At 39.7% G+C, this 26,428-nt stretch overlaps 1 protein-coding gene across 1 annotated transcript in view; it reads left to right on the top strand.

Annotated features, from left to right (window-relative positions):
- Positions 1–26,428, top strand: part of AOPEP (aminopeptidase O (putative)) — a 171,106-nt gene that overhangs the window by 39,586 nt on the left and 105,092 nt on the right. The window contains exons 5-9 of the mRNA XM_033164197.1: positions 15,747–15,936; positions 18,506–18,612; positions 23,051–23,153; positions 23,252–23,359; positions 25,673–25,715. Coding sequence (XP_033020088.1) covers positions 15,747–15,936; positions 18,506–18,612; positions 23,051–23,153; positions 23,252–23,359; positions 25,673–25,715 — 551 coding nt within the window. The remainder of the gene's footprint in view (positions 1–15,746; positions 15,937–18,505; positions 18,613–23,050; positions 23,154–23,251; positions 23,360–25,672; positions 25,716–26,428) is intronic.

Raw genomic sequence — 26,428 nt, 5'->3', positions numbered from 1 at the left:
AAAATCACATAGTAAATACTTTTTAAAGACCTCAGTTATTTAACTTTTGTGGGGCTATTAACCCCCACACAATTTTGTTCAGAAAAAAATTGTTTTCTGGCCTTAGTTGCTCCACAGCTCTGTTTAGAATTGCATAATCTGTGGGTTGCCGTAAAGTTGTTACAAATTGGAGGGCTGATATAATATGAAATGAGGCACCTCGCCTGAATGTTGCTTTTGTTTCCTCTTCAACAAATTAGCATGTTGACATTTGTCACTGATGGATTTTATTATTTGCTGAAAGGGTTTTAGGGGAGTTTGACAGCATGAATGGTTTGTCCTACAGACTTTGAGAATCGATAAAGGCATCTTTGTTCTTTGTGCAAAACACACAACAGATATCTTATTGACTGACACGCATAAAAAGGAAGGCTTGTATAGCTGTTGCACAAAATAAGCTAAGAAAATAATTTTGAAGCCATTGCTTATTCTGTGTTCTCTCTCCCTATGTGTCTTTCTTTTTGTTAACATGTATCTCATTAATCAAAATAATGAGAATTGGTGGATGCTCACTTGGTAAATGGAAGGCATTCTATTTTATACCCTGAGCAGTGTGCATACGGTTTGCGGAAACTGATAAAAGCAAAACACAAACAGCATTCAATAGTATGATTGGTTCATTATGAAAAGTATCTTTACGAATTGAGATCTAAGATGGGTTTTCTAAAACTTGTTGAATGTGTAAGGCAAAGATATAACAAACTAACTGTGTGGATGGAGAGAATCCTTGCATGTTAAGATGGAGTTAGACAACATTTGAGTCATGCTGCTTTGTTGCTTGTTTCTTGCAGAAGAAAAGGGGAAGACAGTTTATTACTTCCTGATGTCTTCATTGCTTGAAACTGTGCAGAATATTCAGTAAGACTATGCAGATATTGCATGCAAATCAGACAGTTTGAAGACTTCAAACTGTTTTGTGGCATGGAAAGTTTAACTGGATATGATGTGATCTAGTAAAGGAAAACTATACGTCTCCCTTCTTGGTAAACAGAAACTACTGCCTGGTTCTCAAGACATACTAATTGAAGTGTATAAAGTTAGGTGCTGGTAATGCTTTTCTTCATAGCCCCAACCCCAATTTTCTGCTAGAAAAACCCGTTGCCAAGGAGTTGATTTTTTTTATTGCTTATAACACAGAAGGCAGTTCCTTTTCCTTTGGTTTGTGTACTAGGCACTGATTTTTAACACATGAGTTACGGTAAATTTAAAATTCTCCTGAATACATTTGATGTATCCCTTCAATCAGATTTCATGCCCTTTATTTCTTTTATGTCATCTTACTAGCTAGCTTGATAGAAGTAGATTCAGGTAGGTAGCCATGTTGGTCTGACGCAGCTTGAAATAAATAAATAAAAATTGTCCAGTAGCACCTTAAGAGACCAACTAAGTTTGTTCTGGGTATAAGAAGTGTGCATGCACACAGTTTTTTTTTTATTTTGACAGAAGTAGACTTCACAGTTAATAAAGGTCCACTGAATCTCCCCCCTGCCCCTTTTTAAATGGCTACTCAAAGCTACATGACTTTCCTTCTGGCCTGAAGAAACTGCATCGTCTTCTTTTTATTCCCAACTTTGATAGATTCTCCCTCTGTGTTCCCTTAGATTTCTGCCTTAGATTTCTGTTTTAAGAGCTTTCCCAACACATATCAGTAATATTAACATCCATGTATGATCAACCAGTACTATTATTCCCAAGCAGACCCTGAGAGCTTTCCTAACGTCACCCCATCAGACTTCCATCTGATGTTCTTGGCAGTTACACCACACCCGCTCTCTCACAAGCTGGACACAAGCCAGATTTAAAAGTTGATTCTGCTTTATTAATTTTGGTAAAGGGATCAGTACTATGAAATAATTGCAACATAGGTAACAACTTAATGCAGCCATGGTATGTTTCCATTGCTTGTCTACCACCCCTCTTGGGGAAAGGGGGTTGACCATAATTTAAGAGGTTAGCCCTCACGAAAGTCAGTCCAGGGCTTTCAGCAATAGCTATGATGGAAAGCGGCAAAGCACAAAATCCATCTGGAAACAAATAATAACATTCATCAGTGACAAATGTCAGACTGAAACAAAAAACCCTGTTAGGGATTATTTATCATGTTTATCAATTTAGTAAAAGTACTTGGAGGCTTACAAGGGCAATGTACATTTCGATCAAAAGACTTTAGATTGGGTCGTTGTATGTTTGTAGTTACACCATAAATAGGAGCAATGGCAAAGATACTCCCCTTCCCTTAATCAAAATACAGGGCTTCTATTCACCTTTAGAACGGGATCAGAGAAGTGGCAGATGCCCTTTCTGGGTAATTACTTCAGTGTCTTTTACCATATTAAACTGAAACCACCCATTTAAGTTGTGTAAGCCTCCTATGCAATAATGGGCAATAGTTTGGTGGTAGGGCAAACACTTTAAATGCAGTTTGTCCCAGGCAACTCCAGGTGGGACTGGGAAATACTCCTCCTGAAATCTTGAAATGAAATGACTTACTGCAGTCATTACTGAACTAGATGGATCAATGGGCTGACACTATATAAAGCAGGTTCCTAAGTGATGCAGCAGCAGTCCTTTGTGAATTGAACCCATGAAAAGACATTAATTGTATGAACTAAGAAGCCCCAGTGCACTTTGGTATTAAATTAACTGGTTGCTACTGTAATTCCCAGTGCCACCATAGAAATACAGGGAAGAGTAAAACTCTTTTTGGTAACCACAGAGTGGTTGGAAGGTCATTTCAGATTCCTTTGTGATTGGGAGAATGCCTAAGGGCACTGACTCTGTCCTCTACCCCTCTGTAGTATGAACAAGGTTTCCTCGTGAAACTGCTGGAGTAAACTACTCCCCAGGTGACCTTGTCTACATGATATTACATATATCAGATAATTCAGATCCTAGGCATAACAATGTGAAGGAAGTAGATTAATTGTTATCATGCACTTCTATCCACAACGAGCTTCTACGTAGTCAGTAACTTATACTTTAAGATTGGCCAGGCAATGTATTGTGTAACCAGGAATGTGTCTGCGCCTCTAAATACTAGTTGCTGGGAATCACAAGTGGAGCGAGTGTTGCTACAGTCAGAACCATTTTGTGGGCTTCCTGTAGGCATCTGGTTGAGCTCTGTGAGAACAGGATTCTTGACTAGATAGGCCTTTGGCCTGATCCAGCAGGGCTCTTCTTATGTTATTGTATGAGTATGATGGGAAGAGGCAAGTAGTGTACCTGGAGCAACCTCTGACCCTGTTCAACACCAGGAAACCAGCCATAGTAGGAATGCACACTGCACACTGCTCTTTGTCAGCCTTTTTTTGCTGGTAGAAAACCAGGGCAGGCTGCACAGCATTGCCTGTGTAGACTGTGAATATCAGATGTGCTGAAATAAATAGATAAGTGATAAGCTGGTCCTGAAGCTGACAAGCGATAAGAGGAAAATTGTTATCTGTATTCTCAAGGGAGGGAATTGTAATGTGCAGAATCCGTAGAGACTGCTTTCAAAACAAAAATAGGTTTGTCTGTAGTCTCTTGCCGACTGGAATCGAAGTCCGGACTTAAAAGGCTTAGAGCTAAAATTTCAAAGACATCTGTGGGCTTTACCCACATGACTTCCTTTAACTTTGAAGTGAGTCATATGCCCAAAATCATGGTTTTGTGAATTTACTTTTTAATTCAGTACACTGAATTACTCTTCTTTGTTTGGGGAAAAAAGTTCCCTGTTGCTATATAAATGTAGTGTATTAAATAAAGGGGTTAGCTGGACATTTCAGCAATGTATTCACAGTTACAAAATGTTCTCATACAGTGTCTTTCCCATATTATTTCATTATAGCTTATGGGTTAAGTAGAGATTCTAGACCACATTGGTAACTGTGAATAAATAGAAAGGTTTGCTGTGACACAGAGTACATTGGTGTTGCTTTGCTCATATCACATTAAATTTACAGTTCTCAACCATTTGAGTTCAGTGGGCTTGGGGAAGAAGAACGGAATGTGAATTCAATTGATTAATCAATACATACATACATACATACATACACACACACTCCTAGGTATGTATAGGATTACAACCTAATTCACCCATATTGAATCTAACTTGTTTTGAAGCAAGGCAAACTTGAAAAAGACCAAATGTGCCATAAAATGTATTTAGGTTCATTTGTGTATTATCATGGAGCTTTCAGAGCATTTTCAGAGCATGTAATGAAGGTCAAGAAGAAAGGCTGGGAGTGCACAGTGAGGTTTTGTTTGTTTGTTTGTCTATTATATTTCCAGACTCTTTATATCCAAAAGATCACAGAGTGGTTTATAATAGCCATATGAAAATAACAATAAAAGAGTCATAAGATAATAATTAACTCAATTAATGCAATCAACTAGTTAAAAATTGATTTTCTAGATCCATTTCAATTGGGATTTAGGCCTGGTTTTGGCACAGAAATTGCTTTGGTCACCCTGTATAATGTCATTTGTCGGGAGAGAGAAAGGGGAAATGTGTCCTGTCAATTTTCCTCGACCTCTCAGCAGCTTTTGATGCCATTGAACATGGTATCCTTCTGGACTGCCTGAGTTTGGGGTGGGTAGCAGTGCTTTGCGGTGGTTCTGGTCCTACTTAGGTGGTTGTTCCTGGAGGATGTTGCTTGAGGAGTGTTTTTCAGCCCTGTGGAGACTTCAATGTCAGGTTCCACAGGGTATGATTCTATCCCCTATGTTGTTTAACATCTACATGAAACTGCTGGGTGGGATTATGGAGTATGTTGTCAGCAATATGATGACACAGCTCTTTACATCTGCAGGTGAGGCAGTGGGTGTGCTGGACCGTTGTCTTGCCTTGATAATGGACTAAATGAGAGCAAACAAACTGAAGCTTAATCCAGATAAGACTGAGGCACTGTTAGTGGGTGGTTCCCTAGACCGGATGGCTGCGAGGTTGCCTGCTCTTGATGGGGTTACACTCCCTCTGAAGGGAGTACATGTCTTGGGGGGTACTCCTGGATCCTTTGCTGTAGCTTGAGGTGGCCTCAGTGGCGTGGAGTGCCTTCCATTAGCTTTGGCTGGTGGCTTTATCTGGACAGGGATAGCCTAGCTACTGTTGTCTATGCTCAGGTAACCTCTAGGTTAGATTACTGCATGCTGCTATATGTGGGCTTATCTCTGATGATGGTTCAGTAACTTCAGCTAGTGCAGAATTCAGCACCCACGTTTCTCACCAGGACAATACAGTTTGAGCATGCTATGCAGACCCTGGCCCGATTGCACCAGCTACCAGTAAGTTTCTAGGCCCAATTGAAAGTGCTGGTTTTGACCTATAAAACATTAAGCAGCTCAGGACTGCAATACCTGAAGGACCACCTCTTCCCATATGAACCTACTTGGACCCTGGGATCATCTTTTGAGGCCCTTCTTCATGCACAAGAGGTCCGGAGGGTAGTGACATGAGAACTGGCCTTTTCTGCAGTGGTTTCCCATTTGTGGAATGCTCTCTTCAGGGAGGTTTGGTTGGTGCCTTCATTATACACCTTTTGGCACCAGGCAAAAACGTTCCTCGTTAACCAGGCCTTTGGTTCATTGACATCTGATGCCCTTTTAAAATGTGTCGTGAAAGAGCAGGTTATTGGTTTGTTTTTGTTTTTATTATGTATTCTGTGTTTTTATATTGTGATTCTATGTTGTGAACCACCCTGAAATCTACAGGTATAGGATGATATAATAATAATAATAATAATAATAATAATAAATAATAATAATAATAATAATAATACAGTTACAACTCTGCAGCAAAAAGAGCATTTCTGGTTCACCTGGTCTCATCAAACAAGTAAGATCTATATCCTCCCAAAGTGTATGGGGCCAATGTTAATGTACCATTAATTTAAGTGGAACAGTGAAGCAGAGGTTTAAATAATGTTACATTAAAATCAACAGAACAGACAAATGTTTAACTTTTATCCAATATGTACATGTCTATCTGTAGGATAGCTCCAGATTAAAACCACTCTTCCCAGCTTGTATTTGTTTTGCAAACTGTACTTGTAAAGTGGGTGACAGTAATTTGCTGTGGCACAGTCAATTGCAAACCCGTTCTGTGGATAATTCCTGTAACAAAACAGTTTTGACCCTGCACCAGGACAATGATTTTTTTGCATATGCAAGTTCCATTTACACAGAGTGTGATCTGAATCTACTATTGCGCAGTGTTGCAACTCTCCCTACCTCACCGACCTTCATGATTGCAGCTTGTTCTCATTTGCTCTTGGGAATGTCTCTGAGGGGTCACTACATTCAGTGCTCCAGAACTATGTTGACTCTTATGCATATAATGCAGAAAACATTACCTTCTGGTAGTCTAAAAATACTAAATACTATGAGCCTTGTGCTTTGTATATGCCAATTGATAGTTATCTAATTTATAAAGGAATGTCTTTATTTCATTATAATATTAACTTGTTTGGATTCAGTTACTTTTAATTGATAAAAATGCATTTGTTTGCACAGAGTCATTTTGGTTGTTTGACAAGTATGATTACCTCAGTGTGTTAAAATTCACTGTTGTGAATTTTATCCCTAATCATACCTGTTTTGGTTTTAAGAACATGAATCAAGTATGTTAGAAAAACCTTTTGTTCTTGTGTGCAGTCTCTCTGTTTTTTGTTTTTTACCGAAGAGCTTCATTAAACATTAAGCATATACACTAAATTAAGCTAACGTGTCTATGATGTTTTTGTTGATTAAGTAGTACACAAGAATGATCTAATGTTTTTTCCCCTGTGGCTAATTTTCAAATTGGCACCTGTTACTCTCATTAGTCTTGAAGCCGAGCTGTATAGACTTGCTGACAGAGAGCTGAGTCTCATGCTGGTTAAACCATGGTTTGGATTTCAGTTGCTCTTTAAGAGTTTGTTAAGGAAATCTAAGAAGTTGCATCTTTAGATCTTCAATAAATAAGAAAGATTTGAGCTTGGTGGAAGAAAGTATATCTGTGCATTTACATTTGTGGTGGTAGTAGGAGAGGTTCCTGTGTATTCTATGAAATGGTTTGGCCTTGTGGATCAAAATTAATACATATGATGGACTTAGAGGATTCTCATCTCATTTATATCTTAGCTTAAAAAAGAGAATCACACCGAGAGTCAGTTCTCTTGTAATATATTCTGTTGGGTGAGATTTCATAAGATTGCCTTTTGAACTGAATGATGTGAAAAATAAACATTAGATTTGATCACTATAATGCCCCTTTTATTGAAAAATGTACCCAAGAGTGCACATGTAGAAAACAAGCTATTAATTTGTTTTCTATAGGGGTATTGGGAGCCACTCCAACTTACTGGGAGGGATTGCTAATTTTTTTTAACTGGGTGCGGTTTTCAGTCCTTTTTACTCCACCCATGAACCTGTTCTAGCCTGCTTTTGAAGTTGCCTGCAACTTGGGTTCATGCTGTGTTATAAATTGAAAGCATAGCACCCTGAGGCTCTCCATAATATAGGAAGACTTGGTCAAATTGTAATCTTTCTTTCTTTTGACTTTAACCAGAGAAACAAGTTAATTTTCCCTAACTGTTACTCATTATATTCACAACTTCATTGTTAAAAGGAAATTTCAGTTTGATGCATAAAAGAACTTTGGGAGAGGACAGCTCCAAAAACCATCAAGAAAACACATTTATCAAGTCACATTTGCTTGGTGAATCTGCCTAATTGCAGCAAAATACAAGAAGCTTCAATGGTATTCTCCCATGAAAACCTGGCAATTCCACTGTGTGAGTGAGAAAGGGAGAACACTTAGAGAGCACTTCTGGGATTTGATATTATATAAATTAGGTTGAGATAATTCAGTTACACAATTTTATCCCACTACAGATATTGTGTCTGACACTAAATTAGGTGTATGGTAGTCTGCCCAAGCAAAACCACACTACTAGTGTTGTGGAAGAAGTCCAGAGTTGGTTAACGTTACGGCCTCGGTCCTGTATACCTGAAGGAGCGTCTCCACCCCCATCATTCAGCCCGGACACTGAGATCCAGCGCCGAGGGCCTTCTGGCGGTTCCCTCACTGCGAGAAGCAAAACTACAGGGAACCAGGCAGAGGGCCTTCTCGGTAGTGGCGCCCCCTTGTGGAACGCCCTCCCGTCAGAAGTCAAGGGAATAAACAACTACCTGACATTCAGAAAACACCTAAAGGCAGCCCTGTTTAGGGAAGTTTTTAATTTGTGACTCTGTATTGTATTTTGGTATTTGTTGGAGGCCGCCCAGAGTGGCTGGGGAGACCCGGCCAGATGGGCGGGGTATAAATAATAAATTATTATTATTATTATAAATTATTACAACTAGATACATCAGCTGAACAAGCTACACCAGTTCACCGCTATAAGGCTATATAAATCAAAATCCCAGCACAACTCTGTGGAGAAGTTTCACAGGTGGCTTTGCTACTGTTTTTGCCATGTATGAGGCCTTAGCTTCATATAACCTTCTTCTGTCACAAGGTGATTTCCTCCCCCACCCCATCACCCATTATGAGATCCACATGTGTTGGATTTCCTGTATACCACATGAATGCTGTATTGATTTTCAAAGCTTGCCATTTGCGTGGAGAGTGGAAGAACAGTGCATGTGTTTAGCACTTCACAAAATATTCACATCATAAGTATGGTGTCCCTGCCCACACATCTTGGTCACCATAACAATTTCCATACAAATACCCACAACACATCACTGTGGACAATGCAGAACACCATAAGAACAGCATACAGATTCCCTAGTATCCAATGCTATTCTTATTCTTATTCTTATTCTTATTTGTATACCACCCTTCATCTGAAGATCACTGGTTGGTTCACAACATAAAAACAAAATGAGAACACAAAATACATAATAAATAAAAAACCAAAACAAACCAATAACACCCTCCTGCAAACACATTTAAAAGTTAATGTTAATCAGCCGAAAGGGATCTGGCCATGACAAGGGACTGATTTCACTATCCCCCACTTTCAGATCCCCCCACTTACTGCCCAGTTGAGAAAACAAGGTCCAGAGTGTCATGGTAGAAATGAAATCCTGAACCACCCAAGAATCAGTTTCCTTGGCATGGATGTTGAAGTTCCCCCAGAACCAGCAGTCTGGGATTTTCAACACCACTTCCATAACCAGCTCAGGTACGGCGACTGCTGCTCAACAAGGTGGGTGGTAAACTAGCAGAATCACTAATCTGTCCCAATTGCTCAGTGCCAGGAACACACACTCTAGATCCCCCCCTCAACTGGACAGAAAGCCTGTTGAGACAGATGAAATCTCTATAGACCACAGCAACTCCCCCTCCCTGACCCTCAAGTCTGCCCTCATGTTGCACTGAGTACCCAGGTGGGCACAGCTAGGTGAGACCAACTTCACCCTGCACATCTACCCAGGTCTCAGTGATACAGACCAGATCAGCCTCCAGGTTTTACTTGCCTGGCATTCGGTAACAGTAGCTTCAGGACACCACAATTCCCCTGGTTGGAGGAAGGGTTGGCACATGACGCAGTCACTAACTGCCCCTTTCTCAGCCTGCCCCCAGGCCACTCCCCACTCCTTCACCAGAGCCACTGTGATTGGCGCCAGCCCTGCTCTCCCCAGCTCCTCGCTTCCCAGGCACATCTTATGTCCTTGGAGAAACAAAAATAAACCCAAATTTAAGAATGCACAAGTTAAAAAAACTTACAAATAATTCAAAACATTTTAAACAATTAGGGCAATAATAACAGCAAATAACACCCCCCCAACAACCCTACCCTAAACAATGCCCCAACCCAAGAGTCAGTTCAGCAGCTTCAGCAGTCCCACCTTTCCAGGCCAGGTGGAAAAGGCCAACAAGGCGGTGAGCAGGTATTCCAGGGCTCACAGCCAGTATTGTCTCTGACCTCTTCAAAATTCTCAGTCTTTTGTAGCTGGAGTCAGTCAGGGCCCTCCCCTCCCAGGCCAGGTAGAAAAGGCCTGCAAGGAGCAATAGAGCAAACATACGCTGTATCTATAATCAGTGTCAAAAAGGAAAAATAATAATAATAAATAGCGGCACCCGCCCTGTGGAATGCCCTCCCATCAGATGTCAAGGAAATAAACAACTATCTGACTTTTAGAAGACATCTGAAGGCAGCCCTGTTTAGGGAAGTTTTTAATGTTTGATTATATTTTTAATATTCTATTGGGAGCCTCCCAGAGTGGCTGGGGAAACTCATCCGGATGAGCAGGGTATAAATAAACTACTACTACTACTAATACTAATACTAATACTACTACACAAAAACAAAATAAAAGCTCATACCAAGAACAAACTTAGTTGGTGTCTAAGGTGCTACTGGAAGGAATTTTTTAATTTTTTATTTTGTTTTGACTATGGCAGACCAACACGACTACCTACCTGTAACTGGTACTACTGCAGTTATTTTAGAAGGCAACTTAACTTCACAGGGTTTCCTAATCTATTTCTGTTTTACATGCTAGCTATCTTTAAAACCAAGCATTTGAGATTTCTTTAAGTAGTATTTTTTTTCTTAATTTCAAAGTATGTATTAAATTATTAGTATGGTGATGTGAACTCCCAGGATGGAGCGGAGACTTGATGTTTATATGTATACCGCCCTGAGACCTCTGGGTATATGGCTGTATATAAATTTAGAGAAGAAGAAGAAGGGGGGGTTGAAAAGTGGTGTTAGGATGGTCAGACTTAGCAAGAAGCAAGCTTTTTTTTAAAGTCATAATGAAAAGGAGTGATAATAAAATATAATGGATAGAATCCAATGGGGTTTGATCTGCTGATCAAACACATTCATCAGAGTATCTGGAAAAGGTAACTCTGGGTGATTCCTTTTGCTCTGTGCAAGAGAGTTGGGGGGGGGATGCTTGGGAAAGAATTATCCCAAACTCCCTTTCCTGCTTCAGCTGATGGATGCGTTCCATCAGTGAAGCAACACCAATTGGATTCTATCTAGTATCTATAACTAAACATAAAAAGCAATGACCAAAAGGAAGCCCACATGGACTGCAGTTAAAAATATGCATGCACATGAACCCCTCAAAATCAAAAGCTCTACCGAGGCAGCAAAGTTTGTTATGTGGGTCTTTTGTGTCCTGAGTGTGAAATCGCACCAGGCCATTCAGGATCCTTGCCAAGAACAATTGGCACTGGAAGTAATATAGAACTAATATGCCCAGCTCTTTAGACAATTTGTGTCAAAGTTAACAATTACCTTCTGCTGCCCTGTAGTGACACCTAATTCAGAAGTGTCTTTGATAAGCGGCTGAGGATATTGGGCTGGAGAGGCAACCTACATGCCTTTGGTGTGAGAAATAAAAAGGAACTTTTGAGGCTTGAGTGGGAATAAAGCCCAAGTAATCCTTTCCAAACCCCAAAGGAAGTGCTTTAAAATGAAATTCTGTTCCTGCTGACCTGCTTGCAGTGCAGTTCACATATGTTTATGTACATGCATGCAATCTTGTTTCTTTCGCCTTCTCATAAGAGGGACATTTTTCAGTATGTGACCTTTCTATTACTTAAGTGAGTGAATAAAAAATAGGTACTTGAAAACACAATCTCTGCCTTATTTCTTCATATAAATACAACAGATGCTTAAAATGCAAACCCCTTCTGTGTGTCTGTTTATAAGGCCTGAAGTTACTTTTGTTTTGTTTCAGCCAAATGGCCAAAAGGCTGCCAGCAGTATGTCTGGAATGTTATTTACTTGGTACATTTCTAGGCTCTTTCTTTGTAGCATTGCATACACCACAGTTAGGGGGTCATTTACTTAAAAATGACCAAAACTGTACCCCCAAGTTGCACAGTTATTTCTTCTCAATGGGGGCTTTGTAATAAAAGGGAGTGTCTCATTATGTACTGTAGCTTCTGTGCTTTCCCCCCCACTGCCTTTTTCGTTCTTAATAATTTGATTTGGTTTGGGTGGAGGTTTGGGGAGGTGCTGTTTATTCTTGCTCTTTGTTCTCAGTGACTCTCTTTCTTTGCTAGGGCTTCAGTGTCTTGTGGTATCTTTTGTGATATTAGCTGATTTAACTCCATTTGACCTGCTTTTCTGAATTTTCATTTTAAGACGGTTACTTATAAATGTGCGAGTGTGTTTTTCCTCCAGCAGAAACCACTCTTTTAAAAACACAGCTCTGAAGACAGATCCAGACAGATAAACTTCTTTCAAGAGAAGTGTGGGTGTTCATACATTTTTGAGGGAAGGGTTGGGCTACATAATAGAGGTTCTTTGGAACATGGATTAGTACATCTTGAAACTGTCTTCAGGCCATATCTGCACTTTACACACATGGGAAGAAGACTTTACATTTTCAGTTATGCCATAATAAAGGTGTAGCCCTTGATATGCCATGCCCCTTTTAGCTATATAGTTTTTGAGCTGACCTGTGTGCATTATGTTACATCAAACGGCAGGGACAGCTTTGTAAAACATGAGAGCCAGGGTGGTTAGAGTGTTGGACTAGGATCTGGGAGACCAGGGTTCAATCCCCCCTCAGCCATGAAGCATACTGGGTGACCTTGGGCCAGACACTGCTACTCTCAGCCTAACTCACCTCACAGGTTTGCAGTGGGAATTAAATGGGGGTGGGGTGGGGAGAACAATGTATGCCTCCTAAAACTCTTTGGACAAAAAGGTGGGGTAAAAATGCAATAAAATAAATAATAAAACATAGCTAGGTGAAGAAGCAGCTACTTGATGTAAGATGCCACTCGATAAGATACATTTAAGGAGCAGAAAACATGTGTCCTGTGATGTCGGAACTCCTTTAGTTAAAATGTCATAATGGCAGGGCATATGACTTCCATTTTGACTGCTGAATGTGTTTAGCTGTATTCAGGAAGGTGGTTGTCATGCTGACTGACTATCAGTGGAGAATAAGTTGAGAAAAACTTCGGGATAGGAATAAAACTTACAAAAGAACACCATGTCATACACAAGCTTATGAAATTTTATTCTCATAACAACCTTTTGAAGCAGTGTAGGTAAGAGAAAGTGGCTTCTACCACCCTGTGACCTTAACTGATGTGCAGGTATTTTAACCCAGATCTTCCTGGCCCATGTCCACCACTCTTCACGTGTTCTATTTTGTATTCTCATTTTTGTATGTGAACCAAATTGTGATCTTTGGATAGAAGGCTGTATACAAATTTAATAATGCAACCATATATCAGTATATCATAGAAGCAATAAAATTACATGCTTCCTTCAAATTTTCTTGTAAGCTTGTCAAAAAAAGAAGCTTTTATAGTTGTTTCACTATAGCTCAGCAAAGATGTGCACAGTATGTTCTTGTGGTAACCTAGCGATTAATTTCCTGCTCTGCATGTGTTAGGATGTTGGGAAAGGAGTTTATTGTTATTAAAGTGAATTCTTGTGCAAAGGCTGTGTTAGCTTTGTACTTTGAAACTTCCTTGTAGTTTCAGTCCAATTTGCAGTTGTTCTTCACTGGGAAGTGCAATCCAGAATCTTGGGGCCACTTTGGGAAAGAACCTGCTCTCTTGCAGCTGAGAGAACACAAGGCAGGTTAAGGTCAACCTCACTTTATGAAATATTTTGGCTTATCTCCAGCCCTGACTTGTGAATTGAAGAATTATAGCACTCTGCTAGTCCTGGTTTTGTATTGAAAATTTTGCTGGTGTGGTTTCAGTCAAGAAGTGCATTTTCAATCATTTTCATGTGAGCAAAGAAGATCTGCCATGCGTGCAACTTTAATGTAATAATCCCATTGTAGAATAAATGTACTGATTAAAATAAATCAGAGTTATATAACATTGACTAGGTGGTGTTTGGAAATAACATCCTGGATAGGAACAACGTGTAAATAATGCAACAAGTTTTAGTTGTTTCCCCCCTGAAGATTTATCTGCCCTTTACACCCCAAATCCTGGAAAGCAAACTCACTATTCAGTTGTCTTTGATGGAAATGGTATACCAGCAATTTGGTCCTGCTTTTAAGTGTTGCATTTCATTAGTATGATTTTAAAAGAATCTGAAATGTATTTCAGAGTGTGAAAAAAGTCCATGGTTTACAAATTCCAGCTAGCTATATTATTTATTCAACTCCATATACTGACTTGTATTAGATATTGGAAAGTGGCAAAGCAATGACTTCATTAAGCAACACAAGAAAAGTTGCATGTGTAACAAAAATGAAATCCTCTGTGTTCACATACGCATAGCTGATCAGCCATTTTAGTACCGTAGGTCCTGATAGAAGCTGAAATGGGGAAGACATGTTCATTGTTATTGGAATTGAGGTTCATTGTTATTGGAATTGAGGTTTTTAAGAGAAGAAAAAAGTCACAGATGCAACAATAAATAATATTAACTTACAGGTAGGTAGCCGTGTTGGTCTGCCATAGAAACAAAATAAAAAACAAAAAATTTCCTTCCAGTAGCACCTTAGAGAACAACTAAGTTTGTTCTTGGTATGAGCTTTTGTGTGCATGCACACTTCTTCTGGAAGGAATTTTTTTATTTTTATAATATTAACTTAGTTGTAGGCAACCTTTCTGTATTTGAACTGCCATTTCCACAGTCCTCCTCAGATATTTTGCAGAATTGCCTATGACGTTTCTTTGGTTATCCAAAGTCTTAATCCCCAAAACATGTATCATGCAAAAGGAGGCATTGGGTGGTTTATAGAAATGGCCATATTAATTTTATCCCAGAGAGAAGCCCATAGCCTGGAACAGGGATCATTTGTTCATTTTTCCTGTGGTACTGTGTTTCTCCTAAAATAAGACACCGTCTTATTATTTTTTTGCTCAAAAAACACAGTATGGCTTATTTTCAGGGGATGTCTTATTTTAACCGTGTCGCATTGGTACGCTGCATAGCCACGCCTCCCCAGGCTGTTTTAATGGGAGGTACCACGTCACTATGGCTTATTTTCGGGGTATGGCTTATTTTTGGGGAACGGCTTATATTTCGCAAATGCATAGAAATCCTGCTATGGCTTATTTTATGGCTATGTCTTATTTTAGGAGAAACAGGGTACTTTGCTATAGCTGCTCCCCTACCCCAATTTCTGTAACATGTTAGAACAAAATCCATGTGCACTCAGGAATTGACACCTACTTTTGCACGTAGAATGCTGTACAGATCTAAGAACCCACACATCGACAACTTGACAACAGACACCCCCCTCCACACCAATGCCTATTTTAGCTTCATTAGGTGCACACATTCCCACACTTTTTGTCCTAATAGCTTAGAGTTTTCAACATTTACAATGTTCCTTTTTGAACGCGAGCCTTTCTCTCTCTTTTTTCCTCTTTCTTTGTTTTCCCTGGTTGCTTTGATCATTTAGCCGAAAATACCTATGGTCTGTATTCACACCTGCCCTTCTTTTATTATCTTGGCTTAGGCATAAATGCTTCCACTGAAATAAATCAGCCTTGTAATTTGAAAAATATAAAACTTTGGTTTAAGTTACTTATTACAGGTAATAGCTGTTTGATGGTTGAATGTGAAACAAATGCTTGGCAGAATATTTAGCTTGAATCTCTGCCAGAAAACAATAAAGTGCAACCTAATTCCTAAAAATGTCTGAGCTATAAACTAACTGTCATGACATAGCATGCATACAGTAATAACAGGCTGACAAGGCTAATAAAGTCTACATATTGCTATAGCCAGGCAATGCATGCTGTAACAGGTTCATAATGTATTTTGTCCTTCATTCATATTATGCAGCCCACACATCATCTTCATGTCACAGAGCACATTATCTGGAGGGAACCATCTCTGTGGAACACGCCTGTGCCATGAAATTGCTCATGCCTGGTTTGGCTTGGCTATTGGTGCACGTGACTGGACTGAAGAGTGGCTAAGTGAAGGATTTGCCACTCACCTAGAAGATGCATTTTGGTCAGCTGCACAACAGGTATGGCTCAAATAGTCGTTTTCATAATGTAGAAATAAGGATAACCTTCAGTTTACACATTTACAATAAGAGCAAATAGACTCCCTGTTTAAGGATATAAGTATTGCTATGCTGGATCAGAACAAACATTTATCTAGTCCAGCACTGTGACTATTTCTGACAGCAGCTGTCCATACCCCAGGGAATTTCACTAATAGGGTAGTAGGGAAAACCTTACGCCCTCGGAATTCCTCCTGCTCAGAGGCAGTATACCTGTTTACTAGAGGTATACTGCCTCTGAGCAGGAGAAATCTGTTTGCAACTGTCTTAGGTAATGTCTTATCTAATCTCCTTAAATTTATCATGCCCTTGGCCATGAGCTTAGCTTGATTAACTTGCATGTATAGAGAAATCTGTTAGATGAAATTGTAATTGGTGGTACCTGAAATAATTTGCAACACTATCAAATGTTTCTGTTCTCCCCTTTATCTCTAATGCATTGGTAATGTTTGTTATGCACTAATTTAGCTATGTAGATGCAGGTGAAGTATAAATAAAGGTGTGAAAACATTCTTTATCATAAGTAGAAAATCAGTTGTTCGCTGGTGAACTGGTAAATTGGTATATAATTCATTCTTCAAGACAACACTGTAATTATTCTTGTGGGTTGTGGGACAGGTATATTATCAAAGAGAAGACAGAAAGATTTAGGGCAAAAAATATTCTGACTTTCAAGGTTGTGACTAGCAGTATTATTATACTGAAATAATATGTCAACTGTCTTAACTGAAGATTCAGTTATTTTTTTTCCAGTCTGGTGTTCATATTCTTTAACATGTTATGTAGGAGTAAGAGAACCGCACTTCATAGGGTGGGAACATGTAAGGCTGTCCTATACTGTCAGACCATTGATCTGTCTAGCTCCTTGCTAACTGTGCAGGCCTGTGCAGGCAAGGACTCCAATGTTTAACTCAGTATTTAATCAATAATTTATTTGATTGATTGATTAAAATATGTAATCAATAAAATGTCTCACAGATTAATTGGACAGATGTTTCTTTACATGATGATTTCTAATACAAGAATATATGAGATATGAAATTATACGAACAAGAATGCATTTCTCCTTACACACACAGGGTGTTTGCCTCTTTTAAGATGATACCTATGATGACATGTGTGAATATATAAAAAACAAATAATTGGTGCTTCTCACTTCAGCACTCATATTCAAATTGAATTGATTAATTAATGGATTAAATCTCATAAGAATTAATTGACTAAGATGTCTTTAGCCAAATAACAGCTCCACTGAGAACCTTTTTTTGCAATCTGTTCAATGCTGGTGTAATTTATGCTTTAAAGCCTTAGGTCATGGCCACCATCTTGCAGAAAAAAACACAAATGGCAAAAAAACCAGTGCCCAGTTCCACTGTTTTATTCCTTTGACCTAGTGGTTCAACTCCCCCATTTGAGCTGTATGCCACCATGCCACATAGAAGGTGAAGGGACCCTCTGGAGTAGCACCCACAGAAGTCCAAGGGGCTGCCACCGCTAGCAAATAATGTATTGATGCATGCTTAGAAGTGCTTTCCATTGCACACATACCATATACCGTATATACCCGAGTATAAGCCGACCCGAATATAAACCGAGGCACCTAATTTTCCTACAAAACCTGGGAAAGCTTATTGACTCGAGTATAAGCCGGTTCACCTTTGCCGCTGTGGAGGAGGAGGAGGAACGAGCAGCCCGAAAGCAGCCCTTTGGGCTGCTCCTTCCTCTTCCTCCTTTGCCAAGTTTGCATTTATGCGAGCAGTTCAGGAATGGAACAAGCTGCCTGGGGAGAGTAAAGAACCGCCGTTCTTGTACGCTTCTTAAGGAATGGTTGACTGGGGAGAGTGGGTGGCGGCACGAGCGGAGAGAAAGGGCTTCTTTCTCGCCACCCCCCCGCCCCCTCACTCGAGTATAAGCCGAGGGCAGCTTTTTCAGCACAAAAAATCTGCTGAAAAACTAGGCTTATACTCAAGTATATACAGTAGTTCCTCTCTTCTACACAGCGTTTGGATAAGGGCATAGCTCGGTGATAGAGCAACTGCTTTGCATGCAGAAGGCCTCTGGTTCAATCCTTGACGTATTTAATTGGGACTGGAAATGTTCTCTGACTGAAAACCTGGAGAGCCACTGCCAGTCAGTACTGAGCTAGATGGTCTAGTGGTCTGCCTTGGTATAAAGCAGCTTTCTATGGGTGGAATTCACCTAATGTACCCCATCTGTGAAAGATTTCTGTTTATGCAAGAGGATTTCTGCCTCTGCTCTTCCTCCCCTGCACACCCTACGCTACCTGAAATTGTCTATGTGGGGGTCAGGAGAACTCCCAAAACAAAACATATAGTAATAATAATTTTTATTGGTCACGGTAGTAGGAGACAGGTTAAGTGCCAGAATGGAAGGTGGTGCTTGCCTTTGCTGCTCTTGCCTTCTCTAAAGGGTGACAGGGCTTTCTCTAAGCTGATGTGATTTCCATTAAAAATTACTGAGAAATTGAAGAAACCTCTAACAATAAACTGAATATTTGTGTCCCAAGTAGCTGTCAGCTGATGAAGCAAAAGAGCAGCAAGATCTGAAAGCTCTACTGCGCTGGCAACGCCTTAGAGATGAGGTGCAGAACTCTGAAGGAGATCTGCAAGTGTTAAGGTACAGAAAAGGCTGCTCACTTATTGTTTCTTCTCTCCTTATCACATTTTCCCTCTCCAAAAGAAGGATATTGGAGTGTTCTGATTAAATTATTACATCTTCCAAAGGGTTTGTAAAGCAAATTCACATATTAATTAGAATATTTGTGTACCACAGTTTCATCAAAAAATACCAAAGCGGTTTACAACACTTAAAATACAATACAAAAATTAAAACAGCTCACTATTACGGAAAAAGTTTTTATTTAATTGTCTGCATAATCCTGATGGCAAATAGAAGTATATGGCAAAGGTTTGCAAATTAGAACAGAAGGTGTCTGCTCAGCCCCAACTGGAGGAACACTCCACAGGAGCAGGCCAATAATACAGAAGGCTGGGTTAAGTGTTGCTGTCAGATGAACCTCACCAGCTGAAATGTAGAAAGAGAAGACTGGACAAAATCAAATGGGTTGAGGTTGGAGAGAGGAAAGGAAAAACAACCTAGGTTGCAATCCTATGCACAGTCCCAAGAGTGAGCTTTACTGAATTCAGTGGAATGTACTTCTGATTCAACATGCATAGGGTTGCACTTGACTTTTTTAAAAATGAGGAGGAAGTCTTAAATGTTGATTCCAATATAAAATTCTTTTCTCAGAAATTACTGCTCAATGGAACATGTCCAAAGAAATGGTTGAGGGGCTAAGTTCTATGAAGTTGAAGGCAATGGGTATATTTAGGCTGAAGAAGATAAAATAAAAATAATTAAATAAGCTGTTTATTGAAGAAGAGATAATGTGATAGCCATTTTCAAATTTGTTTTGAGGCTGTCAGATAATGGAGCAAATTTGTTTCTGCTTATCCCAGAGCAAGAGTGGGCAGCCTGAAACCCAAGAGTTCCTTGCAGATTCCACCTCAGAGGGCGGGGAGCCCAGAGGTAGAAGTCAGGGTAGGTAGGAGTGGAATGGGAGCAACCAAAATAGATGGACGAGAGAGTGGTACTCGTGATTAGTTCTCACTTCTGATATTTTCCTCCCCTGGCAACCTGCTGGTTGGATAGGAGGAGAAGTGGGTGATTCTGTCTGTTTCAGTGTCCAGCCTCACCCCGCTGGCTTCAGCCCCATTCATCACTGGCATAGTGACAGGTTGCCCTGAAGGAATGGAGCCCTTGACAAAAAAGAGGAAGGTTTGCCACCCCTGCCCTAGAGAATAGGACATGAACCCACAGGTTATACTCAAAGGAGATTTCAGCTAAACATTGGGGAGACTTCCTGATATTTTGAGTTGACAGTGGGACAGACTTCCTTAGAAGGTGGTGAACTGTCCCTCTTTAGAGGTTTTCAAGCAGTCGCTGGATGGTTACCTCTGAGAAATGCTGCAGTAGCTAGGGCTAGGTGACTTTTGTGGTCAACCCTTTGAAATTAATCCACTCAATCATAGAATCAGTCTATCTTTTGCAACCTGAAATTTGGCTTGTCTGTGGCTGCAGAGCAATCTGCTTACCACATCATATTTGGCTACACCACCCCATAGACTTGTGGGTGTAGAATACTTAAGCATGGGGCGGATTAATTTAAGCCATGTTTTAGTGAGGAAATTCTTCTTTGTTTTAATCATGATTTTCATTATTTTTGTTTAATATTCCTTTTTTATATGTGAATTTCATTCATTGGTTCTAAGCACACTAAAACATGTTGAATTGATTATTTTACAATTAAATACAGCCTTTAAGCTAGATTTTACACTATGTTTATAGACAATGTAAAGTATAAACTCCAGTGTATGAAGTCGTATGGCAAAAAGTTGAGTTGACTGTTAGCTTTCAGTTTTGTTGTTTCATAAAATGTCTCCAATCCTGTGCATAGTTATGCATGGAATTCAGTGAGACTTGTTTATAGTGTTATCCATGTACTTATGTGTAATCCTATGCACAGGATTGCAGCCTGAATTTCTAATCCAGGGACCTATGTGTGGGAAAACTATGTGCAGAGCACAGCATCTTCTTTTTTTAAACAGTATTAAACCTTATGCTGCATTGTACGTTAATTTTTAAAGTATCCCAGTCTGAAAAAAGAGTTTGTAATGCAGTTCAGGGGACTCACTGGATTGTTGTAACCCTGGCCTCATGCAGCAAGCTAAACACTACACAGAGAGTACTGACCCTAATACAGAATATTTTCCTGGCTGATACAGACCCAGTAGTCAATGCCACGTGCACTTGAACTTTTTCTTATTTAGCTTTTATCCTGCTGTTTCTCCAAAGATTTTAAGACAGTGTGCATGGTTGCCCCCTCATCCCACTTTTGTATTTATAAAATCCCATGTTGGGCAGGTTAGTCCAAGAGATAGTGGCTCGCCCAAGATCATCAAGTAAGCTTTGTGGCTTATTAGAGATTTGAATAAACATGCCTCTGGCAAAGTAGCTGCTCCTGGAATAAATGTACTTCTAAAAGCCTTCCACGGTGGCCCAACCCAGTGTCCATCTGAGCCTTCCCTCTACATCAAGTTCTCACATAACTATAGTTGTGTTATAAGCTACTTTCATTAATATTTATTCATGTTATTGTATATAAGCTAAATCAGACAAGTCATACATTTGCAAGTATGTAGCTTGACAATAGGTGCAGATAGAGGAAACAGCCTTATCACTAGCTGCAGCCAAAGCAGCTGCTGATTGCCAGGGTGGCTGGGTTGTTGTTTTTTTTTTGCATATTTTGTTTTGTTCCAATTTTTTTCCCCAATGTGAACATGGCTTGCTCTGATAGGAGGCTTATCTGGACATTAGCTTTCCTACTTTAATTGCTAAGGTATCACATGGGTTTTATAGTGCATTAATTTTACAACACAGACTGTTTAAAAAACCTATCTTAAAGTATATAATAAAATTACATTTAACCAGCAACATATCAGAGCAGCTAACAATAGTTTAAAAACACACTAAAACTACATAAAAATAGTAGAGCCGTAAATATAAACATGGGAAGCTAATATTTCAACAGGTTAAAATAACAAATGCATTTTTTAAAAAATATAAAAGGTGTGGGCAAATTAAAAGGTATGTCTTGGTGCCACAAAGTCACTAGAATCTGCCATGCCAGACTCCCCGGGGATACATCTGAAAATGAGAAGCCATCACTACAAACACTCTTATCTTGGCTCACCAACAGCTTCTTCTCTGAAGGCAGAGGGACTTGAAAAAGGTATTCAGATGAAGATCTTAATACGAGGGAGAAGGACATGGATTACTGGGGCCAAGCTTTCTCTCTGTCACTCCAGCCTCATTTGATTCCTGCCACAGGTGCTACTTAGACATTTTATACACAAGGCAGGAGCTAAAAGAGTTCCTGAGCTGTGAATCTGATATTTAAGGGGAGTTGCAACCTTATCCAGAGCAGGCTGAGTACCACCTACCAACAATACCTTCATCTTGTCGGGATTATGTTGTTTGTTGGTCCTTATCCACTCTATTACTGATCCCAGATACTCATTTAGTACTTCTGCTCACCCCAGGTCTCCATATGACCTCAGTCAACAGTTTCATGTAGATGCACTAAAGCACACCACAATATAAACACCAGCTTTTGTTGGACATAACCTGGGAAAAATAGCTAGTGCAAGCATCCCTTAGCTACTTACTCTGTTACAACAGGCTCTACCTGGGTAGAGAAGAAGGTTGCACTGCCCCTCCTCCCCACCCTGTGATTTAAACTAAAGAGGTCAGGCACTAGTAAGCAATAGTTTTCTGACATAAATTTGGAAATGGACATCCATTGATGAAAAATTCACACAGTTTGAATTTGTTCTGGATATTGTCCTCATGGGTGATAATTCAGTGGGCTGAATGTTTCAGGCTTTGTTTTCAAAAACTCTGGCTGCTTTTCTTTGACGTGCATGGAAAATTGCAAACTAAAGAAAAATAAAAAGAAAGCTTAAGTCCTTTTTTCAACGTATAGATGAAAGAGCCCATTCATCCTTCCAGGTGTAGTCTTGTGAGCTGCTAAGCCTATGTTCAGGTAAGAGCAGCCAAAATACGTTACTGGATGTAATGAATTCAATATCCTTCCTTCCCGTTTCCCTCCATCTAAAGTGTCTCCATCTCTTCTAATTTCCCTTGGCGCATAGTGTGTCACTCCTGCCTGTGTAGCATGTCTTAGCAGAATGCCATGTGATATGATGTCATGTCTGGGAGAAGAGTTAAGTCGCTTCACACCAGCTTAGAATTGGCTACTAGTTTAAACTTCAGCTGTTTGTGTAGCCATATATAAAGTTACATTAGAAAAATGCATTGCTGTACTACTTTTCCCACGAACGAAGTTACCTGAGTAAGTATGAAACCTCCTCTATAGCAGACAATGCCTGACTTAAAACAGAACGTTGTAATTAAGTGTTTTAATTGTGAGACTATTTTTAACATCCTCAATGTATCTGTTTATCCAGATCTTGAATTATTTGTGCCCTTTTAGGCCCAAGAAAGAGAACACTGGCAAAGCAAGTGAATCTGGAGCATCTGTAATCAAACATGGCCTGAATGCAGAAAAAGTGTTCATGCAGGTTCATTACCTGAAGGTCAGAATGCTAAAACCGGTACTCTCAATATGACAAATCAGTATTTTGTACACATAAGAAAGGAATAACATCTTGTATGTCTTGTTTGCTTCTTCCAGGGTTATTTCCTTCTGCGCTCTTTTGTAGGGAAGGCTGGAGAAGCTGCGTATTTTGGCTTTTTAAAGAAGTTTGTCCGGGCTTTTCATGGGCAGCTGATACTCTCTCAGGTACTTGCATCTTTAGCTTCAGTCAAAATAATCCAGGAGTTGAAGAACATTTCCTATGAGGACAAGCTAAGCATTTATGTTTTAGAAGCTTGGAGGTGGGGGAGTGTGCAGCAAAGTGAGCAGAGACCATTTTTAATCTCTCTTTTGTAACACTAGAACTCAAGATTTCTTGGTGAAGTTGTAGGCAGTTGATTCATAACAGAAAAGGGAAAGTACTTATTCACACATTGCAGGATGTAGTGATGACCACTGGCAGGCAGAACTATTCGACCCTCTGATCCTCTGTGGAGGTGGCCATCTGCCCATGGGACTGGGCCAGCATAGGGTCTGCTGAATTCTGTGTGGAGTATGCTACAGTCGTGTCATGGCAATGAGCTTGAACCAGGTCTCTTGCTTGTGAACTAGAGTCGTGAAAGGATTCTTTTTCCACCCCTCAGCCAACCAGCATAAGCACCAGGTGTTGTGAATGCAGTGTTGGTTGTGACTCCATCAAGCACCACTGTTGCCTGAGGATTGCATCTTTAAAAGGGAACTGAATAAATTCATGAAGGACAGCTCCATCAGTTGGTAACAGTCATGACAAGTGGAACCTGCAATGAAATGTCACAGTATATCCTCACTCCCTAACAGGAATGGGCCCATTCAGAGTTCCAGCCAGCCATGTAAGCAGCTCAGGCAGGGCAGTTTATCCCCTCCTGGTATTCCAGTTTTCCATTCCATTCCATTATATGTTTTTTCTTGCTTTTTTTATTCCCCTTCCCTTTGTGTTTTTATGTTCTTCTGGGTACTGGGATTAGTTCATTTATCAGTTACCCCATTGTGGCTCTAAACCACATCAGTTTATTTTTAGAGAGAACAATAGCCAAGTGCAACCTATAGAGGCACTATTCCTCAAGTATCAGTTGCTAGAGGTGAAGGGCAAAGAGAATTGGAGGGCTGTTTCCTTTATGCCCTGGTGGTTGGCCAGGGTTGGAAATAGAATATTGGGCTACAAGGATCCTGGGTTTGCTCCCACGAGGCTAATGTGCTTAACACTAAGGTGGGTGGTCCATTGTTGCTGTTATTCATAACTTAGATTTTAAGAAAACTTGTTAGGGTATGCAAGATGTGTGCTCCCCAGAACTGGTGGCTGGCCATAAAGAAAGCTACAGGGAAGTATGTTATGGATGCTATGATTTAATCTAATGGATCTATCAAGGGCTCCTAATCATGATGTCAAAATGGAATCTTTTTGCTCAAATGCAGTATAGAATTATAGAATTGTAGAGTTTGAAGGTACCCCAAGGGTCATCTAGTCCAACCCCCTACATTGTAGGAATCTCAACTAAAGCATCCATGACAGAGTAAATCCCATATATCTTAATTCCGTTCTCATGAGCCTCCAAGGATCTTTTAACTGCTCTTGGAAACAGAATGCTGAACTAGATTGACCTCCATCTGATACAGAGTAGTTATTATGTTTCCAACTTTCCCCTTCTAAATCATCCTTAGTTATATTAACACAACCTCTATTGAATATTTCAAAACTAAACTTTGGTTTGAATATAAGAATGAACATACAAAAATGAACTGTAGCAACAGAAGCAGATAATCTTTTTTGCCTGCTTCTTTTTGTTAAATTCTTATGGAAACACATTTCAGTCACTCAAGATTGCTATTCTTTATATAGAGAAAATGCTTCTGGAGTATTAAAAGGGTCAATTGGAGGCACATAGAAGCCTCTCTTTTCATAAGGTATCTTAATGTAAGGTTAAAAATTCAATCTTGATTTACAGCATCCCATATTGTGAACAACTGCACTGTGTTGAAAGAGAACTTCTGCATGTCATGAGACACATCACCATCAGATAATGGATATTTTCATTTAGACCAAATGAAACGGGTTTATATTTTTAAAAAACCTTTGCTTTCTTTCTGATATTGACATTAAGCCTATGAAATAAAAATGCCAGCATGCATTCATAATATTTTTGTGGTGACCTGTTTAAAAACATGAAAATAAGATAAAATACAACTAGGTTTCAAGCTGAACAAAATATTTCCCTAGTGTTACAAAACAGAAAAGTTCTTTTTACTTCCATCATTGATTGTAAAGTTAATTGAGTGAAGATGCACTGCTGAGTATAGAAAAGCCATATTCAAGATGAACACACACACACACACACACACACACACACACTTTTTTTGAAAGACACCCAAACTGTTCCTGTGTGTTCTTTATCATTTATTTGTTGGTTAGTTATATTTTTAACCAGCTCCTGCTCCATGGAGCAGAGAGATCTACAAATGGCTCCTATGTTGTCTGCTATCTAGGAACAGCTCCATATGGAGCCCACTTTGCTTCAGCAGTTGAATTGTCTGCCTTTAAGCCATTTTTAAAGAATCTTTAGATTCTTTTCTTGCAGTGGCTTCCATAAATAAATGCTGTCGGGTGGATTTGTATGTTTGTCCCTGGCTTCATAAACTATGATTTACATCATGACCACCTACTTCTCTGTTGTCCCTCCTCTCTGCTTGTATGCCAGCTTTCACATTGAGATTCTTGCTTGCATTAAACCAATGTTCTCAATTATGTCCAAAGGGCTGCATCCAACTAAATCATTGTGCATGCAGAACAGCATCCATAAAAGCAATGGAATGTCCCCTCCTTCAACCCCATGCACTCCCCAAATACGTTCTGGGGGTTCCTGTAACCCGCTGGAACAGATTTAATGAAAGTGCTGGGATATGTGGAGGAAGGAGACAGTGGAAGTTACCCTGCACTCACAGAAGTTGTTCGAAGCATTCAGATTTAGATGGATACAACTGTGGAACTTTGGTGTAATTTAAGTTAACAAATCAGGTCAATAACCCAGAATTTGTCATGGTCTGCTTTCTGACTTACATGCCTTTTTGTCATGACATATAACTTTCCCTAGTTCAGCTCTGTGAAAATTATGGCTAAATTGATATTTCAGCTTGGATATCCTTAATCTTAAATCAAAGCTTTTTTCATTGCATGATACTAAATTAAAATAGGGTGCTCAGACAGACCCTAAAGGATCAGACCAAAACAAGGCAACATAAAAC

The sequence above is a fragment of the Lacerta agilis genome, chromosome 11 (genome assembly GCF_009819535.1).
Source record: "Lacerta agilis isolate rLacAgi1 chromosome 11, rLacAgi1.pri, whole genome shotgun sequence".
Taxonomy (NCBI): Eukaryota; Metazoa; Chordata; class Lepidosauria; order Squamata; family Lacertidae; genus Lacerta; species Lacerta agilis.
The sequence above is the reverse complement of the archived record's forward strand: the minus strand, read 5'-3'. Positions and strand labels throughout refer to the sequence as shown.